Below are 18,430 nucleotides of genomic sequence, written 5' to 3' on the forward strand. Positions count from 1 at the left end.
ATATATTAAGTGATGAGAGAGAAAGTAAGGATATCGTAAGTGATGAAAGAGAAAATGATGACATAATAAGTGATGCAAGAGAAAATAATGAAATAAAAAATAACAAAAGAGAAAATAAAAAGATAGAAAGTGAGAAGAGAGAAAATAGCGAGAGAGAAAGTAAAGAGAGAAAATGTAAGGAGAGAAAAAATAATGAGAAAAAAAATGATGTGACAATAAATAATATTAGATAATAATAATTAAAAAAATAATGTGAGAAAAAAATAGATAAAAAAAAATTAAGAACATCTGAAAACTTCTTGATGTTCTCCAAAATAAAAATTTTGTAATTTTATTTTTAAAAATTATTTTCTAAAAACAAAGTTAAACACCTTAATTTGTTTTCAAAAAAACATTTTTCAACTTTTAAAAACAGTTTTTAGTTAAGGAGAAACACCCTAGCTCTCCCATCTGCCATTTTTCTCAAAGAAAGCGATTCTAGGGGATTTTTTTCCAGTATCGTTCTCAGCTTTTGGTCCTTCAGCCGAGACAAATTGAGATCTAGTTTTGGTTGGTTTATACAAGCTATAATTCCTTTGAAAGGATGGTTTGTATACCTAAAACCAAGATGAACTGGCGTTGATCTTCACTGCCAAGAACAATGGTCGAATCTCTACTTCGAACTAAGGAGTAGTCACACTGTTGCCACACCTCCCCTTCACTTGACGAAAAGAAATCTGAATAAACCTTTCAAAATTTCATTTTGTACAAAGTAATCTCAAAAATAGAAAACTCTCATTGCATAGAGAAAAGAAAAAAAAAATTTCCAGCCATACATTTTCATTTACTACGTGTCACATACACGCTTTTTTCTGACAAAACAAAAAGGCATAGTAAATAAAAAATGTGTACCATACATTGGCATTCACTATACATCAACTCATCGATCAAACCAATCCACCCATTTTCATATCAACGACCAAAACAAAAAAAACCACAATAGGGCAAAATTGATGGCCCCACAAAAGAATTCTCTTGAAAAAATTTAATGTCAAACCGCCGTATATTTAGAAATTAGAAATAGATTTAAATTTTTCCAAATATACAGGGAAGTTTTGTGGCAACGTAGTCCTATTTACCCTACCGGGAGAGCATGCTCTATATACGAATGTATTAGGGCGTTGTCACTCTCATAACGGTGTTCATTGTAATTATAGTAAACCCCTTACAAATTTTCTGAAATTTCCAAATAATTTATAATGTTGAAAATAGAGTTCGAACAATTTGCTGCACACCTATAAAAACAGTTGTTCGAATTCTATTTTTGGTACTATAAATTATTTAAAATTTATCAAAAAAACTATAAAAAAATTCATTATAACTACAACAAATATTGTCATGAAAAAATATTAGGATCAAGATCACCCTCATGTTCATATAAGGAACGTATTATATCGATAAAGTAAAAAGAATTATTTACCTTAGTCGCTCTCTAAATATAAATGAAGAAGAAAAAATTATATATAAATATATAGGGGAATTCTCCTATAAGGGCTTCACTTTAAGCCCTACCGGTGGGTACCGAAAACTAGGTTCAAACATGTTGCACGCGTGACTAATTTTTTTTATGCGCGTGGAAAACAAAATGTTTGAATCTAGTTTTCAGTACTGTAAATTATTCAGAATTTTCTGAAAATTTACAAATGCTCTAAATAGCTACAATATACATAGTCATAAAAAAAAATCACGCCGAAAACAGTTTAGGAGTCAAGAAACAGTGAGAGCCCTACCAGTAGGGCTTAAAGTGAAGCTCCTACAGGACAATTGTCCATATATACCATCTGTCCCATTTAAGTCTCGTAGTAAAATACAACCTTTTATTTCAACCACTCATTTCATAGAGTAATTTTTCATTTCTTTTCAAAATTAACATCATTTTTTGGCCATTGAATTAATCTTAAATCTTTAATCTCATTTGGCCCTTAATCGCAAGATAACTACAATGAACATTGGCCAAAAATTACTATGCCCATCACTCATCAATATAAATCTTCATTACCACGTACAAATGAAAGGTGTATAACCATTACTAATGTCATTTACAACTTATACAAATGTTACTTCCTTGTCACCCCCAAATATTATAATAAAAGAATATTACAATAACTCCGCAGACAAAAACAGCTGCAGCACAGGCACAAAACACAATATTATAGCAATTGTTCCATACAGTTCTATCAAAACCACAAAGTCAACAAAACCCAACCAACATACTGTACTTTCTTCCACGACATAGCAAATCTGGCCCAAAGCGTTCCTCACAAGCTGCCAGGTTGCAATACTCCGACAAGATTTTTCACAGCACTGTCATAGTGCACGAAACCCATAAACCAAAACTCATGGTTGTCCACAGATATAACCTGTATGTATTTTTCAGCAGGGTTGACTTTGCTTGTGGATGGATTAACTTCCTTAAGCTGATGAAATGGAATAACCACCTACACCAACAAAATACAGATATGATCCAGTTCATATTATTTTATTCAACATGCTAAACTTATTACAATTTACAACAACTTTCTAGAGAATACTGCACCGCATAAGATAGAAAAAAATAGGTTGACAAGAGCTACAACTAAAGTCAATTCCAGGTGGCCGGACCAGACTGCACAAATAATGTGGAACGGGTTGCCCCATTCCACATCGTAGGCCAGCTTTCATGGCCCGCATACATATGTAGAACGAGCCAGCCCAACCAGACTCTCATAAGCCCATTACGACATAGCCCATATAAAGCACACGATACGATGGATTGGCAAATTTAAATAGAATTGTAACATACCCACTTTCTCCCTGGGGTAAGATTGCTAAGCAAAATATTAGAAAGATATTTAGAGCAATAATTGTACTATTCGATCAAATGAATATTTAGTACATAAATATAGTACAACACAACACGTGAAACTCTAATTGCTACCGTGAATACAATAAAGGAAGTGAAAATCAAAAGGAAAAAACATTGAATTAAAAACATCAAGTTCACCTGAGTGGTATAATCTGTACCCTAAAGTTGCAGAGAAAGATGATTAACCAAAGAATATAATATATATTTATATATATTCGAAATTAAGCTCACCTCTAACTCTACAATATTTGAGAACCAAGAAATTATGAGTGTGTCCAAGAATGACTCGAACCTCAAACTTTTTTTAAAGTAAATCATAGGCCTGATTGCTTGAACTACCTCTCTTGGGTCACATACAAAATATAATTTATTTAATACCACTCTTCTTTCGTTTATTTGATTTTTCAGATATAATTTTAGCAAATTAAAAATAGAAACTAGTTTGAAATAAGGAATGAGACGTAGCCGCTGGAACAATGAATATTTTAGAGAGATTTGACCATTTGAACAAGTAAAAATTACATAGGGTGGCCATTTTAAGTAAACCTTTCTCATTTGTAAGGATATTTTGAATCTTTTTCTTTTTATACCCAATATTTTAGTTATCATTCTTGTTATACCATTTTGCATGCTCAAACACTCACAGTGCAGTATACTTTTTAAGTGGTACTAATTTTTGTTGATTAATCTTAAAAGTGGATATTTTTCAAGTTATCCTTTGAACAATGGATCTACTGTTGGAGCGAATTTTACGAGCTAGCTGATAGGTATTTCCTGCCAACTCAATATTACAAGTACAGAAACTAGTAGAGCAAAAATAGAAATTCAGTGCAGCTTTTCATTGAACTAACAGGAATTAGAGAGCCTGTGTCGCTCCAAATACAAGTTTTCTCAGATAATTCACAATACACTCATTCCCTTACAGTCCCCTATTATTCTCCTACTACTAAGTACACTCATGCACCCCTGCACCTGCCCTTAGGCTACAATAACTCACATAACTACTTTCTAAACACTAATTCCAGTACTGCCCTCAGCTGACTTGGCACCCGATATACTCTTTCCTTTCCTTCTAGCGTACACGTACGTCAATGGTGGTCTATCAATACCCCCTGCCCAAAGACTGACCTTGTCCTCAAGGTGAAATTCAGGAAATTGCTGCTGTAAAGTAGGAAAATCTTCCCATGTTGCTTCAAATTCAAGGAGGTTGATCCACTTGATCAAGGCCTGGGGAGGAGCCGTGTGTGTTCCTGGGCGCACATCAAGCACACCTTCTCAGGTGTTAAAATCCATTCCATGTCTGCTGCCACCTCTGGAGGTAAGGGCGATGCTTGCTGCTGTGGTCCTAAAGAAGGGCGAAGTAGTGAGACATGAAAAACTGGGTGTATGGCTGAGTGTGGAGGTAGTTGGAGGCGATAAGCAGCTGTCCCTACTCGCACCAAGACTGGAAAAGGTCCGAAATAATGCGGCGCCAGCTTTTCATTACGACGTTTAGCCACCGATCGCTGCCTATATGGCCGCAACTTCACATAGACTAGGTCCCCAACTTCATAGTGAACCTCTCTCCTCTTCCGGTCAGCTTGTGACTTCATCTTTTGCTGGGCTCGTTGAAGATTCAACTTGAGTAGTTCTAATACGTCATCCCGAGCGTGCAATCTCTCCGCAACCGCTGATACCTTAGTACTCCCATGCTCAAATCGAACCACTGGAGGTGGATTTCGATGGTACAAGGCTAGAAAAGGGGTCATCCCAGCTGAAGTATGGTACGACGTATTATACCAAAATTCTGCCCATGGTAGCCAAACTACCCACTGCTTGGGTTTTGTAACTATAAAGCATCGCAAATATGTCTCAAGGCATCTGTTGACCACCTCTGTTTGGCCATCGGACTGTGGGTGATACGAAGTGCTATGCTTGAGTTGAGTACCTTGGAGGCGGAACAACTCTTTCCAAAACAGGCTGAGAAATACTTTGTCTCTATCGGACACAATCGATCTTGGTATCCCATGCAAGCGCACCACTTCCTTCACAAAAACAGTAGCAACTGTGGTGGCAGAGAACGGGTGGCAGAGTGGTATAAAGTGGCTGTACTTGGTGAGTCTATCCACCACTACAAATATGGTATCGAACCCATGGGACAACAGTAAGCCTTCAATGAAGTCCATTGAAATGTCCTCCCAAACTTGCTCCAGAATCGGCAGTGGCTGTAGTAAACCAGCTGGGGATTGGGCTAAATATTTACTTTGTTGGCAAGAAGCACATTCCGCCACGTACTTTTGCACATCCTTTCTCATACCCGACGCACATTCCGCCACGTACTTTTGCACATCCTTTCTCATACCCGACCAATATAAATCCCTAGCTATCCGCTGAAATGTTTTGAATACCCCAGAATGTCCACCTATACTGCTGTCGTGGTACTCTTGCAATACAATGGGAATGAATGGAGTAAGGAATGACCAAGCGTCCTCTAAACTTCAAACAGCCCTGCACTAAAGAATACCCACCAGTATCGCGACCCATGCTGATTTCATGGATGATTTTAGCCAATATCGGGTCTGCCTTCACATGCGCCTGTAAATCTGGTATGGATATGAGCGTTGGTACAGAGATGACAGCCAAGGACACCTCGTGATGGATCCTAGAAAGAGCATCAGCCGCTTTATTTTCCAACCCCGGCTTGTAAACAATTTCAAAATCGTAGCCCAAGAGCTTTGTGAGCCATTTTTGATGCTCGGAAGCTACCAATCTTTGTTCCAGCAAGTATTTTAGGCTCCGCTGATCTGTACGGACCAAAAACTTACGGCCCAACAAGTAAGGACGCCACTTTTGTACAGCCAACACGATTGCCATTAATTCTCGCTCATAGACGGACTTAGTACGAGCTCTAGAGGATAGAACCTGACTATAAAAAGCTATGGGTCGCTGATTTTGCATGAGGACTGCCCCCACCCCACTGCCTGATGCATCCGCCTCTAACACAAAGGGAATAGAAAAGTCTGGCAGTGCTAGAACAGGCACGGAGCACATGGCGTTCTTCAATCGAACAAAGGCATCTTGAGCTTCTTTTGACCACCCAAAAGCATCGTTTTTTAACTGGTCTGTTAGAGGTCTTGCAATCTGCCCACAACCTCTTACGAATTTACGGTAATAACCAGTAAGGCCCAAAAATCCTCTCAAATCTCGTAAGGTCTTGGGAATAGGCCATTCCGCCATGGCTTTCAATTTGCTCGGGTCCGCTGAAACTCCTTTTGCGGAAATGATGTGACCCAAATACTCTAGTTGTTCTTGAGCAAATAGACACTTCTTGCGGTTGGCATACAATTGGTGTTGGGACAGCCGCTCCAAAACCATCACCAAATGGCATTCATGGTCATCAAGAGTAGAGCTGTACACTAAAATGTCATCAAAGAAAACGAGGACAAACTTCCGCAAAAAATCACGAAATACCTCGTTCATCAATGCTTGAAATGTGGCAGGGGCATTTGTAAGGCCGAAAGGCATCACAAGGAACTCATAGTGGCCTTCATGTGTTCGGAAGGCTGTCTTCTCCACATCTTTGGCAGCAACACGAATTTGGTGATATCCGGATTTCAAGTCCAACTTGGAAAACACCTTAGCACCATGGAGCTCATCTAATAGTTCGTCGATGACCGGTATAGGAAATTTATCCGTCACTGTAGCTCTGTTTAGGGCCCTGTAATCTACACAAAATCGCCAACTCCCATTTTTTTTCTTTACTAGCAAGACTGGACTTGAGAAGGGACTATAGCTGGGTCTGACAATACCAGCTTGTAACATTTCTGTCATCAATCTCTCAATTTCGTCCTTCTGAGCTTGGGCATAACGGTATGGCCGCACGCTAATAGGTCCCATTCCTTCCTTCAATGCTATGGTATGCTCCCTTGCTCTAGGTGGTGGCAGCCCTTGCGGCATATCAGACACAGCCCTGAACTTGTCTAAAATGGTCACCACAGTCGGCGAGATTGGCCTTACCCTTGTTTCCTCCTCTACTGTCAAGGCCCCAAACTCTACCCAAAAACCCTCACCTTCTTGTTGCACCGTGTGTATTAGTGCCTTGAGAGAAATTTGTGATTTGCAAAGACTGGGATCGCCTTGCAATGTTATCCATGATCCGCCTACCTCGAACTTCATTATCATAGTCCGCCAATTTACGTGCATATTCCCCAATGTTTCCAACCACTTGATGCCCAAAATCACATCTGCCCCTCCCAATTCTAACGGTAAGAAGTCAGTAACTACTCGAAGAGTTCCCAAATCGAGCTCCACTCAACTGCAAATTCCATCGGTTCGAACTTTTCCTCCTATGCCCAACAACACGCCGTAGCATGATGTTGCTGTAATCGGAATGTGTGCTGCCATAACCATGTCAGTCGAAATAAAGTTGTGTGTGGCTCCGCTGTCGATGAGCACGGTAACGGGCTGCTGCGCAATCTTGCCTGCTAGTTTCATTGTGTTGGCTGAAGTAATTTCAACCAATGAATTCAGTGATAAAGTAGCCAAAGTTTCTTCACTCGTCGTATCTTCTATCGGTTCCGGGGTTGTTGGTGGTGACTCTATCTGTGGGCTACCGTCATCCTCATCCATCAACAGAATCATCTGTAAAGCCTTCTGCTCACATTCATGCCCTCTATGCCACTTTTTTTCACACTTGAAACACACCCCTCTTGCCTTCCTATCTTGATATTCTGCTTCCGTGATTCTCCGTGTCGGTGGGTTCTTCATATTGACTGTTGTAGTACTTGGTGTTGGCGTTGAAGCTGAAGCAATTGAAGAATTTGAGCTGAAAATTGAGGGTGGTTTAGGAGTCCAAGCTGAAATGGATTGTCGGTTTGGGATGATAGGGCTCAAGTTGTGCTTGTGAGGAGGTGAACGAATAAGTGAGGTCGGGCCACATAGCATCTGATGACTTTCCTCAACTCGTTGAGCCACATCCATTACTTGGGTCAAGCCTATGGGCTTCAGGATATGAATAGCACTTCTAATCTCTTCTTTGAGTCCTTTGACAAAGTTCCCTTCCAGAATGTGTTCAGGAGTATCGGGTACCCGAGAAGCTGAAGCCTCCCACCTAAGCCGATAGTCCTTCACCGTCGACTCCTGCTTCACCGACAAGAACTCCTCGGCTACGGATCCAACTGGCTGCGCCCGAAAACGGGAGAGAAGGAGTGTCTTCAATGTTGCCCACGATGTAATCGGTCGCCTGGCGTTCTCCCACTGAAACCAAGTTAACGTGTCTCCCTCTAAGTCGATAATGGCTGTCTCGAGCATGTGGGCTTCGGACAGTTTGGACAACAAAAAATATCGCTCGACTCTATATACCCAGCCGTCAGGGTTGTCGCCGGAAAACAAAGGCAGCTCCATTCGGGGGGGATGGAAGTCTTGACCAAAACAGGGGCCAGAAGAGAAGTGCTCAGAGCGGCCGGCCAGTGAAGTCTGAGCAAATCGGCTCTCCGGTGACCCAACTGGTTGTCTCCCTGTTGTCGTATCACCATCGACCGCTCGGTGAGTCCAATCGGCACTTACAGCTGAAGATTCGTGGACCTCCTTACTGGTGGGTTGGTTCATTTGGGCGACAATTAGTTGCAAGGCTTTCTCCATGGCTGGCATACGAGCTAACTCCTCCTTCAGTGAACCCAATTCAGCCCTCACCGCCGCTAGTTCCGACTGAACTTCCTGCTGGAGCTCAGAAACTTTTCCATCCAAAGCCTCCACCACCGCGTCGATCTTCTTGGCCATTGTGGATCGGGAGTCTCTAATACCAAATGATAGGAATTTCCTGCCAACTCAATATTACAAGTACAGAAACTAGTAGAGCAAAAATAGAAATTCAGTGCAGCTTTTCATTGAACTAATAGGAATTAGAGAGCCTGTCTCTCTCCAAATACAAGTTTTCTCAGATAATTCACAATACACTCATTCCCTTACCGTCCTCTATTATTCTCCTACTACTAGGTACACTCATGCACCCCTGCACCTGCCCTTAGGCTACAATAACTCACATAACTACTTTCTAAACACTAATTCCACTACTGCCCTCAGCTGACTTGGCACCCGATATACTCTGTCCTTTCCTTCTAGCGTACACGTACGTCAATGGTGGTCCATCACTAGCCCACCGTTGACTCGGCCCATGGGCCAATTCATTTCTGAGAGCTTGAAAGTGTTGTTTAAACAAAAATAAAATGACTTGTCAAATACCTTTTCTTTCTTACAATTTATAATTATGGAGTCTTTCATAAACCACTTTCCAATGATTTATCTATTGGTTTCAGGTAAGAAGAATATTTAAACAAAATAGCATAGTAACAAGCAATACTGAGATATACAGAAGAGGTTTTATTAAGTTAATTGTATATGGACTGTATCTTTTGTATATGTTTTTATGTGTTTTTATGGGCTTAGGCCCTAATCTTTCTTATACACTACATTGGATATATTACCCTAAGGGTGACTAAATGTAATTAGGAAAACCAATTACCCAATTCTATCATGGTACCAGAGCCCTAGCAGCCTAACAAGCTCCTACCAATCGTTATAATTTTGTTATGCTTTCCTTTAGACAAAACAGCCATCCTAATCGCAACCATCTCCTTCAATCACAGCCACAAGCCACGATCACCACCAGTAACCATCAGCCATATATATATATACCCTTTGTACTGATTTTCTCCCTGATCGTCAACCACCAGCGATATATATAGATATATATATTTATATATATATATCCTCACTCACCTTTATCACACCTCTATCTCAACCACCAGCCACATAAATAAATATATACATATATATCCTCAATCTCCTTTATCACACCCCTGCCTTTTACGATTTAATCACCCCGACCAAATTTCACCCCAATCCCATTCCCTTCCCTTGTATATATATCAATGTTTAAAAAAGCGTTTTTGAGGCGTGCCTCAGCAAAATTGCCTCAAGGCTTACGCCTTGACTGAAGACGTAGGCGTATGCCTCACCATTGTGAGGCGCTAATTGGAAGTAACTGAGGCGGAAAACAAAGAGGCACGCCTCACTGGATCTGTTTTGTATTAGGTTTATGTAAACCCTAAAAAGCCCAATTTGTGTTTTTTTTTATTTCTCTCCTTCACAGTAATGGGCTTTTACTTAAATAACTATAAAAAACCCAATAAAAACACATATCTGATTAAAAATAAAAAGCCCAATAAACCCTAAAACAAATAATTTTAGAAAACCTAATCACTGTACGCTTAGCTATTGATGTCGCCACTCATTACTTTTCAATCCTAGAAACAAAACAAACTAAAATAAAAAACGAAGCTGTCTTATTCCTTGCATAGCTGAAGCTTTTTTATTTCCAAACATAAGAGGAGAATTAAGGTATATTAAGTTTAAATTATATTTTTTTTCTACTATATATTTTTATTTCATAACTTTTGGTTATTTTTTTGTTCCGTGTAGATAGTAAAATGATTAGAAACTAAAAAAAAATTGTGATGGAGGGTGATGGTGATTTGATGATGAGTGGATTTCACAATATAACCATACTTCAAGCAATGATGAATTGGAAGATGATTTCTCATTAAGTTTGTTCTAGGATAGTAAAATCTAAGATTTCAATTCTAGATTTATTTTTATTTTAGAAATTTAGATAATTTATGAGATATTTATGATCGAGTTTTATGACACATTTTATATTATGTTTGAGTTTTAGAAGACATGTTATGCTTTATAACTTTGAATCATTCATCCTTTATTTTCAAAATATATTTTCAATTAAATATTTGAGGCTTACGCCTCAATGCGCCTTGAGGCGTACGCCTCGCCTCACAAAGACAAAACACCTCTAGGCTTAAACACGAAATTTTAAACACTGATATATATCGCACAAATTGCCCCCAACCACAAACAACCCAATCTGTTATTCACACTTTAGCCGCTACCGAGATGACGGCAAAATTGATCCTCACTGTCCTTACTATCTTGGGTCTGGTGAATATGATCACCCACATGATCCTCTCTACTATCAATTACGTTGCATGGGCAATCACTGTCTTTGAAAGCTCGCCGAAAGTTTGTATTTGTTGATGGGACGATCACCAAACCAACGGAGAAAAAGAAGAAACTTGATTGGGAAACTGTTAATTCTATGCCTGTCTCATGGATCATGCAAACTCTTGATCCAAAATTGGCAACCTCCCTTCCTTTTCATGATGAAGTCAAACGTCTCTGGGATTATCTTGAAAAACGTTTTTACGTCGCCAATGGACCACGTCTCCAACAATTGCGGGCTGATATTACTAATTGTAAGCAAACTAAGACTGTCTATTGATGATTACTATAATCGTTTGATGGGTTTGTATGATGAACTAGCACGTCTCAAGTCTCTCCATGCGTGTGAATGTGGTAATTGTACTAGTGATGTTGCTAGTCGGTTCGCTGCGGATCGAGAGGAGAAGCAACTTCATCAATTTCTCATCGACATTGATGATTAGTTATATGCAACAATACGTTCTAATTTGTTGTCCAGTTCTCCTTTACCTGATCTTGATTGTGTGTATCAAGCATGTCTTCAGGAAGAAAAGTCTCAGGCTATTGGTCGAGATAGAATGAACAAGGAGGAAATCCATGTGTTTGCCCTCCAAACTGAAAGGCCCGAGGCTCGCTTTACACGTCCCGATAAATCAAAATTGTATTGTTTTGTTTGTAAGCGTTCAGGCCATGATGACAATTCTTGTTTCAAAACGCATGGATATCCGGATTGGTGGGAAAATCGGAACTGTGGCGCCCAAGGTAGTGCACGTCCCAATGCACAACCACCTCCTGCGGCTCCTCTGGTTGCTCCTCGTGGTAGGCCCAAAGTCGTGGCCACCAATGTTGTGCCTGCCAATGCCGTGGCTGGTGGTGGGACCGATTCTGTGATCTCCTCTCATGGGTCCTTTGGCACTTCTTTACATGATTTAAAAACGAAGCAGGTTCAGATTTTATTGAATATGATTAATAATCGCCAGCATGATCAGATGATGGGTGAGTTCTCTTCTTTTTCCTGGATGATACTGGTGCTTCTCACCATGTTACTGGCACCGAGTCCTGTTTGACGGATACTCATCATATTTCAGCATGTTCTGTTGGGTTACCTAATGGCGCACATGTCGTTGCTACTAAGGTTAGTCACGTTTTGTTGACTGATGGGTTGACATTTGAGCATGTTTTATTTGTACCACAGTTACATTGCAACTTAATCTCGGTGTCACAGTTAATTGGTGATTCTAAATGTCTTTTACAATTCACTGATTCTTTATGTACTATACAAGACCTACGCTCGGGGAGTCTGATTGGAGCCGGTGAACGTAAGGATGGACTCCAATATTTTCGGCGTATTCCTACAGTGTGTGTGGTAACAGTTCCAGAGATTTCAGATTTTGAGTAGTGGCATCGGAGTGATAATGGTACGGAGTTTAAATGTATGTTGGATTATTTTGATGCTAATGGAATTATTTTTCAAATCTCGTGTTGGGACTCCTCAACAAAATGGTCGTGGAACAAAAACATCAACATATTTTTCAAGGCAATCTTCCTATTACTTTTTGGGGGAATGTGTGCTTGGTTCAGTGTATCTCATTAACATAACTCCTTCTGGTTTGCTCCAAAATAAAACTCCTTTGAAATTCTCTTTGGCCAGCCACCTGATTTTGATGAACTTAAGGTTTTTGGTTGTTTAGCTTTTGCCCACAATCAAAAGGCCAAAGGTGATAAATTTGTTCCTCGGAGTAGGAAGTGTGTTTTTATTGGTTATCTACATGAGAAGAAAGGGTGGAAATTGTATGACCTTCAGATAGGTGAAATCTTTGTATCCAGAAATGTAAAAGTTTCATGAATATGAATTTCCTTACGAGACTGTATCTAAGTCTCAAGTGCCTGCTTCTTCCTCGTCCCCACTTGATTCTAATGTGGGGATTAATGTTGGTTTTTTGGACGACTTGGAGTTTGTTTTGGTTGATGACCACGCAGCCCCTGACATTGGGACTGATACTGTGTTGGATCCCACATCGCCTCAAGTGCCTCCTATGCTTGTGTCTCCTCTTGCGTCCGCGGGTTGCAGGATAAGCGTCCCTCCGTTCTTCGTGATTTTGTTACCCACACCGTACAATCTTCGAATCCATTTGCGTGTTCATCGTCTTCTACAGCACCTCAGGTGCTTCTTATCCCATGGCACATTATGTGAATTGTAATAAGTTTTCTCCACGACACCGTGTTTTTCTTGCAGCTATCATTGACTGCATTGAGCCTCGCTCTTTTAAAGAAGCTATGCAAGATGAAGATTGGCGCAAGACTATGCAAAAAGAAATTGCTGCTTTAGAAGCTAATGGCACCTGGGAAATGGCAGTTTTATCTCCTCGTAAAAATGCTCTTGGCTCTGAATGGGTATACAAAATCAAATATCATGCGGATGGGCAAGTTGATCGTCTTAAGGCTCATCTTGTTATTTTTGGCAATCATCAAATTGAGGGCGTTGATTATAATGAAACTTTTGCTCCAGTTGCGAAAATGGTCATTGTTCGTGCCTTCTTAGCAGTTATCGCAATCAAGAATTGGGCCTTGCAGCAGATGTATGTTCATAATGCGTTTCAGCATGGTGATCTCGATGAAGAAGTTTACATGAAACTTCCTCTTGGCTTCGATGTTTGCACACCTGGTTTAGTGTGACGTCTCAAGAAGTCTTTCTACGATTTACGACAGGCTCCGTGGTGTTGGTTTGCTAAGTTAGCTGCTTCTTTGAAGACTTACGGTTTCCTTCAAGCCTATTCAGATTATTCTTTGTTTACTCTACATCAAGGATCAGTTCAACTTAATGTCCTTGTGTATGTAGATGGTCTGATTATTTCTGGTAATGATGCTTCCATTGTTCATCGTTTCAACGCTTATTTGCATGAGTGTTTTCATATGAAAGATTTGGGCATGCTGAAATATTTTCTTGGCATTGAAGTTGCTCGGAGTTCAGAGGAAATTTTCTTATGCCACCGACAATAATCTCTTGATATTATTGCCGAAGTCGGTTTGTTGGGATCTCGTCCTGCTAGTTTTCCCATCAGGCAGAATCACACGTTGGCTCTCGCCAAAGGACCTTTGCTCGTCGATCCCAAAAGGTATAGGCGTCTTGTGGGTCGTCTCATTTACTTATCCTTTACACGTCCTGACTTGGTTTATACCGTTCATATCTTAGCTCAATTTATGCAACAACCTTGTCAAGATCATTGGGATGCGGCGCCTCGTACGATTCGTTACTTAAAAGGGTGTCGAGGCCTAGGCATTCTTCTTCGCACTGATTGTGAGTTATCTCAGACTGGTTGGTGTGATTCTGATTGGGCCACTTGCCCTTTGCCCTTTGACTCAACAGTCTCTTACTCATTGGATAGTATTTCTTAGCTCTTCCCCAATTTCTTGGAAGACAAAGAAACAACACATGGTGTCACGATCTTCTGCTGAGGCCGAGTATCGTTCCATGGCGGCTGTCACTTCGGAGTTGAAATGGCTTAAAGCTTTGCTTGCAAGTTTGGGTGTCTCTCATTTGCCTGCCATGCGCTTATACTGTGACAGTCAATCGGCACTCTACATTGCTCAAAATCCATCCTTCCATGAGCGTACCAAGCATATTGAAGTTGATTGTCATTATGTTCGTGATGGCATTATCTCTACCACTCATGTCTCTACTGATGATCAGCTTGCCAACATGTTCACCAAGGCTCTTGGCAAGCACAAGTTTTTGTATTTACTTCGCAAGTTGGGCATTTGTGATCTCCATGCTCCAACTTGAGGGGTATTAAGTTAATTGTATGTGGGTTGTATCTTTTGTATATGTTTTTATGGGCTTAGGCCCCTAATCTTATACACTACATAGTATATATTACCCTATGGGTGACTAAATGAAATTAGGGAAACCAATTATCCCAATTCTATCAGGTTTTAAATTATGGCAGATGTGTACTAATACTAAGTCCGTGACCAAGCATCAAAAAAAAGTTAAGCCGAAAGTCTTAACTTAAACCAGATAAAAGGTAACAACTGTTTTAAATTCAAAACACCCATTATGTTAAGAGTGTACCTTATAATAGCTCCATTCAGTCTGGTCACCAGTTTTGTAGGAAAGTGGACTGTCACTGCAAAACGCAAGCTTTGCAGTTGACAAATATAAAATTCCCATTACCGGACCTGCAGATGTCGATAGGTAGCATGCATAAGTCTTTAGAAGCTGCTCCTCAGGGACAGTCTCAAAATTCTGTTGGAAAATTTTTTCGTAACCACCTTCTGCAAGCACCTTTGTTCCCTGAGCTATTCTTCCGACAGCAGCATCAGCAAAACTAGGGCCCGTTTTCACTGGTTTTGACAAAGATTAGCATAGTAAAAAACTGGTTACAAAGAAATAAAAAAATGAAGCAAGCAGACGTTAAACAGTGGGAATCACAGATTTTATTCTTATTTTCTTACCGTAAGAATAACAATTATTTTCAAGGCAAAAGAAAGCCTTACATAAAAACTTCAGCTACACAACCAACTAAGACATGGTAGTAAGATTATACTGTAATACATTATGTACTTGACTTTAATAAATAAGTACATATTTTTCCAGAATTGTCAGAGACAAATGATAGCAGAGATCATAATATTCTAAGATACCAAAGTTAATTAAACTCAATCTAATTGGCGATCAATACTTCTTTTTTTCTGTTTATAGTCGCACCATTTTCAAAATTATGTGCATGAACAACAACTTGGAATGGTTAAAAGATGACATTAAATCGAAACTATTACATGTTTACATCGAAGTTGATTACTTGAAACACATACATATGAACTCCAAAACAAAACAAAAAAACACTTGAAATAAAGCAATAGAATGAAGAACTCACAGTGTTGCCACATATTCCCAGCAAGATCCTCAGCCATCTTGGTAGCTTCCGCAGCCTTCTTCCCCCACTTTCCAAGAACATCTTTCACTGAATCCATCTTATCTGATCACAAAATCAGAAACCCCTAACCCATTATCAAATATTCCCAAACCCTAGAATCACAAACAAATTTTACTTGATGATTAATAAATGAATTGAAGGGCGTAAAGATAAAGGGATACTCACTCTTGGTGGAGGAGGCAGGCGGCGGTGCCGGAGGGGCCACGTAGGGGTTAGACTCCTGCGGCATAGAGGTGGCGGCATCGGCCGTGATAGGAGCCCGCTCTTCGACGTGTGTCGCCGCCCGAGGAGGAGGAGCAGAAGGGGGTTCTGGGTTCGACTGGGGTTGGGGTTGGGGTGCAATTGTGACGGATGTCCAGGTCTCGGGCTGCGGAGGAGGAGCGATGTCGTGGGGTTGGAGCTTAGGGTATGGAGCGTAGTCGGAGGAATGAGAAGGAGGATGATCAGGATTTGGGGGTTGATTGGACGGCTGTTGTTGCTTACTCATCTTCTTCTTTCTTCTTCAACAAGAGATTTGGAGAGAAAATGGTTGAGCGCGGAAGGAAAGGATCTTTCTCCACGTTTGAACGGTTGAAAGAATTGGTCACTTGGTCAAAAAATGAAGGTGATAGATATTGAGAAATTCCACGGTATTTGCCCTTTTTTTTAAAATGCAATCATAATTTACTATCGCAAACACGAGACATTTCTAATTTTTTTTTTTTTACAAAAACACTCGTACCATCAAAGAGCTCACAAGTCAGCCTGAACTCTCTCATTTCTCTATCAGGCGAAACATTTTCTCTAGACTTCTCACATTCTTACTCTCTTTCCTCGTCACAGCTAGCACGCTGCTATCACGACCATCTTCTCTGCCATTAGCAATGGTAAGGTCATTTTTTGTTTATGTTTTTTTTTAAATTTGAATAGTAATGTATAAAATGGATGAAATGTGTTTGATTTTAATCCTAATGTAGGATTTTAATCTCTATTTTGCAAAAAATATAGCTTGAAATGGGTTTGATTCTATGTATATCATTTTGGAAGATTGGGTTTAAATTCTGCAAAAATTTGGTCGGTCGATGTTTGTTCAATGCTATTTCGATTCTTAATCGATGGTAATTCGATGACATTCAGTGCATGTGTATATTTTTTTAATAATCAAAATATTGTGTCATCGATGCACAATCGATGAATTTTTGATGGATCATTAAATAAAGGTGATAGTAATTCGATGATATATTGATAAAATATCGATGTCATTTCGATGTTTGCATAGTATTAAGTTTTCTTTTTGTATAAAATCGATGATATTTCGATGCTGATTCGATGGTTTTTAGTATTACTTGTTATGGGTGTTCATTAGATCACATCCAATGGATTTAAGCTCATCCGATCCAATCCAATTATCCATTGGATGTTGGATTTTTACAACTGGTCCAATCCAATTGAATTGAGTCGACCGATTCGATTCGATCAAATGGATAATTGGATTGGATCAGTTCCATCCATTAGATGCATCCCATGGTTATTTATTGGAACGGATCGGATTCATCCAATCATTCAGAGTCTTTTTAAATCTAATTTTCATGTATATTTCAATTATAAAACACACAAATTACTCATCCAAATGAAAACACTATTTAGTTCTAATAATTTAGAGGCATACAACACAAATACATCTAAATTAGAAGCATATATGTAATTGGATGATTATTGGATCGGTTCGGTCGGTTTTTATTAGATGTTTGGCCTCCATCCAACAACTGACCATCCAATTTGGATTTTTAAAAAATACATCTAATATGATCCAATAGTAATTGGATATCTAATTTTTGGTGGACGGTTGTAATTGGATCGGATGGTTGTAATTGGATTGGATATATTCTGCACAACCCTATTAGTTGTTATTTGTTAAATGTCCATTGATGCAATTTTGATTCTAGTTCGATGGTATTTCGATGCTTTCTTGGTTTTAGTTTTCTTTTGATAAATCTAATAATTTCAATGCTATTTCGATGCAATTTTGATGGTTGTTCGATCCCATTAATTTAAATGGTGATGCATCGATGTTATGCGATGCGATGTCGATGGCTTTTATATGTTATCTTCTTGAAAGATATTCGATGCATAATCGATGGCATATCGATACATTATTTGTTGATTTTATTTTGTATATAATCGATGCAATTTCGATGCTAATTCGAGGGTGGCTTAGTTCAGTTGTTATTTGTTAAATGCATACCGATGCAATTTCGATGGCATATCGATAGTTTGTTTGTTGATTTGTAAAATCAGTTTCGATGGTATATTGATAGTATTTCGATGCATACTTGTATGTGTTGATTTTTGCTTTTTGCTTCGAAGCCAAATCGATGGTAATGTGATGGCATTTCAATGACAACAACAAACTGATTTTTTTTTTTTGTAAATTTAACTAATTCTCTCTTTTTTGGATATTTTATAGATGCCACCCAAACGTATCCCACTACTTGAGATCCCCATAGAGGATCGTTATGTCAGTCGTATGACCAATAGGGGTTCCGGAAGGTTAACTAAATTGAAGAAAAGGTTTGAGGAGCATGGATTGTTGGGGAGGGTG

At 39.4% G+C, this 18,430-nt stretch overlaps 1 protein-coding gene across 1 annotated transcript; it reads right to left on the minus strand.

Moving 5' to 3' along the window:
• Positions 1-2,011: 2,011 nt before the first annotated feature.
• On the minus strand, positions 2,012-16,585 carry LOC133804127 (GEM-like protein 1). The gene is made up of 4 exons (XM_062242283.1): positions 16,015-16,585; positions 15,790-15,891; positions 14,985-15,256; positions 2,012-2,477 (listed from the first exon to the last, which is right to left on the minus strand). Exons 1-4 carry the CDS (start codon positions 16,334-16,336, stop codon positions 2,298-2,300), a joined length of 876 nt encoding a protein of 291 aa, XP_062098267.1. The 5' UTR covers positions 16,337-16,585; the 3' UTR covers positions 2,012-2,297.
• Positions 16,586-18,430: the final 1,845 nt, after the last annotated feature.

The sequence above is a fragment of the Humulus lupulus genome, chromosome X, assembly GCF_963169125.1.
Source record: "Humulus lupulus chromosome X, drHumLupu1.1, whole genome shotgun sequence".
Lineage (NCBI taxonomy): Eukaryota > Viridiplantae > Streptophyta > Magnoliopsida > Rosales > Cannabaceae > Humulus > Humulus lupulus.

What these genes read in the sequence shown, in the direction of transcription:
- LOC133804127 (XM_062242283.1), bottom strand. Translation starts at nt 16,336, where the DNA reads ATGAGTAAGCAACAACAGCCGTCCAATCAACCCCCAAATCCTGATCAT. An exon ending in GCCTGCCTCCTCCACCAAGA is followed by an intron (nt 15,892 to 16,014) that starts GTGAGTATCCCT and finishes TTTTGTGATCAG; the next exon opens with ATAAGATGGATTCAGTGAAA. An exon ending in CTGAATGGAGCTATTATAAG is followed by an intron (nt 2,478 to 14,984) that starts GTACACTCTTAA and finishes TTGTTGGTGTAG; the next exon opens with GTGGTTATTCCATTTCATCA.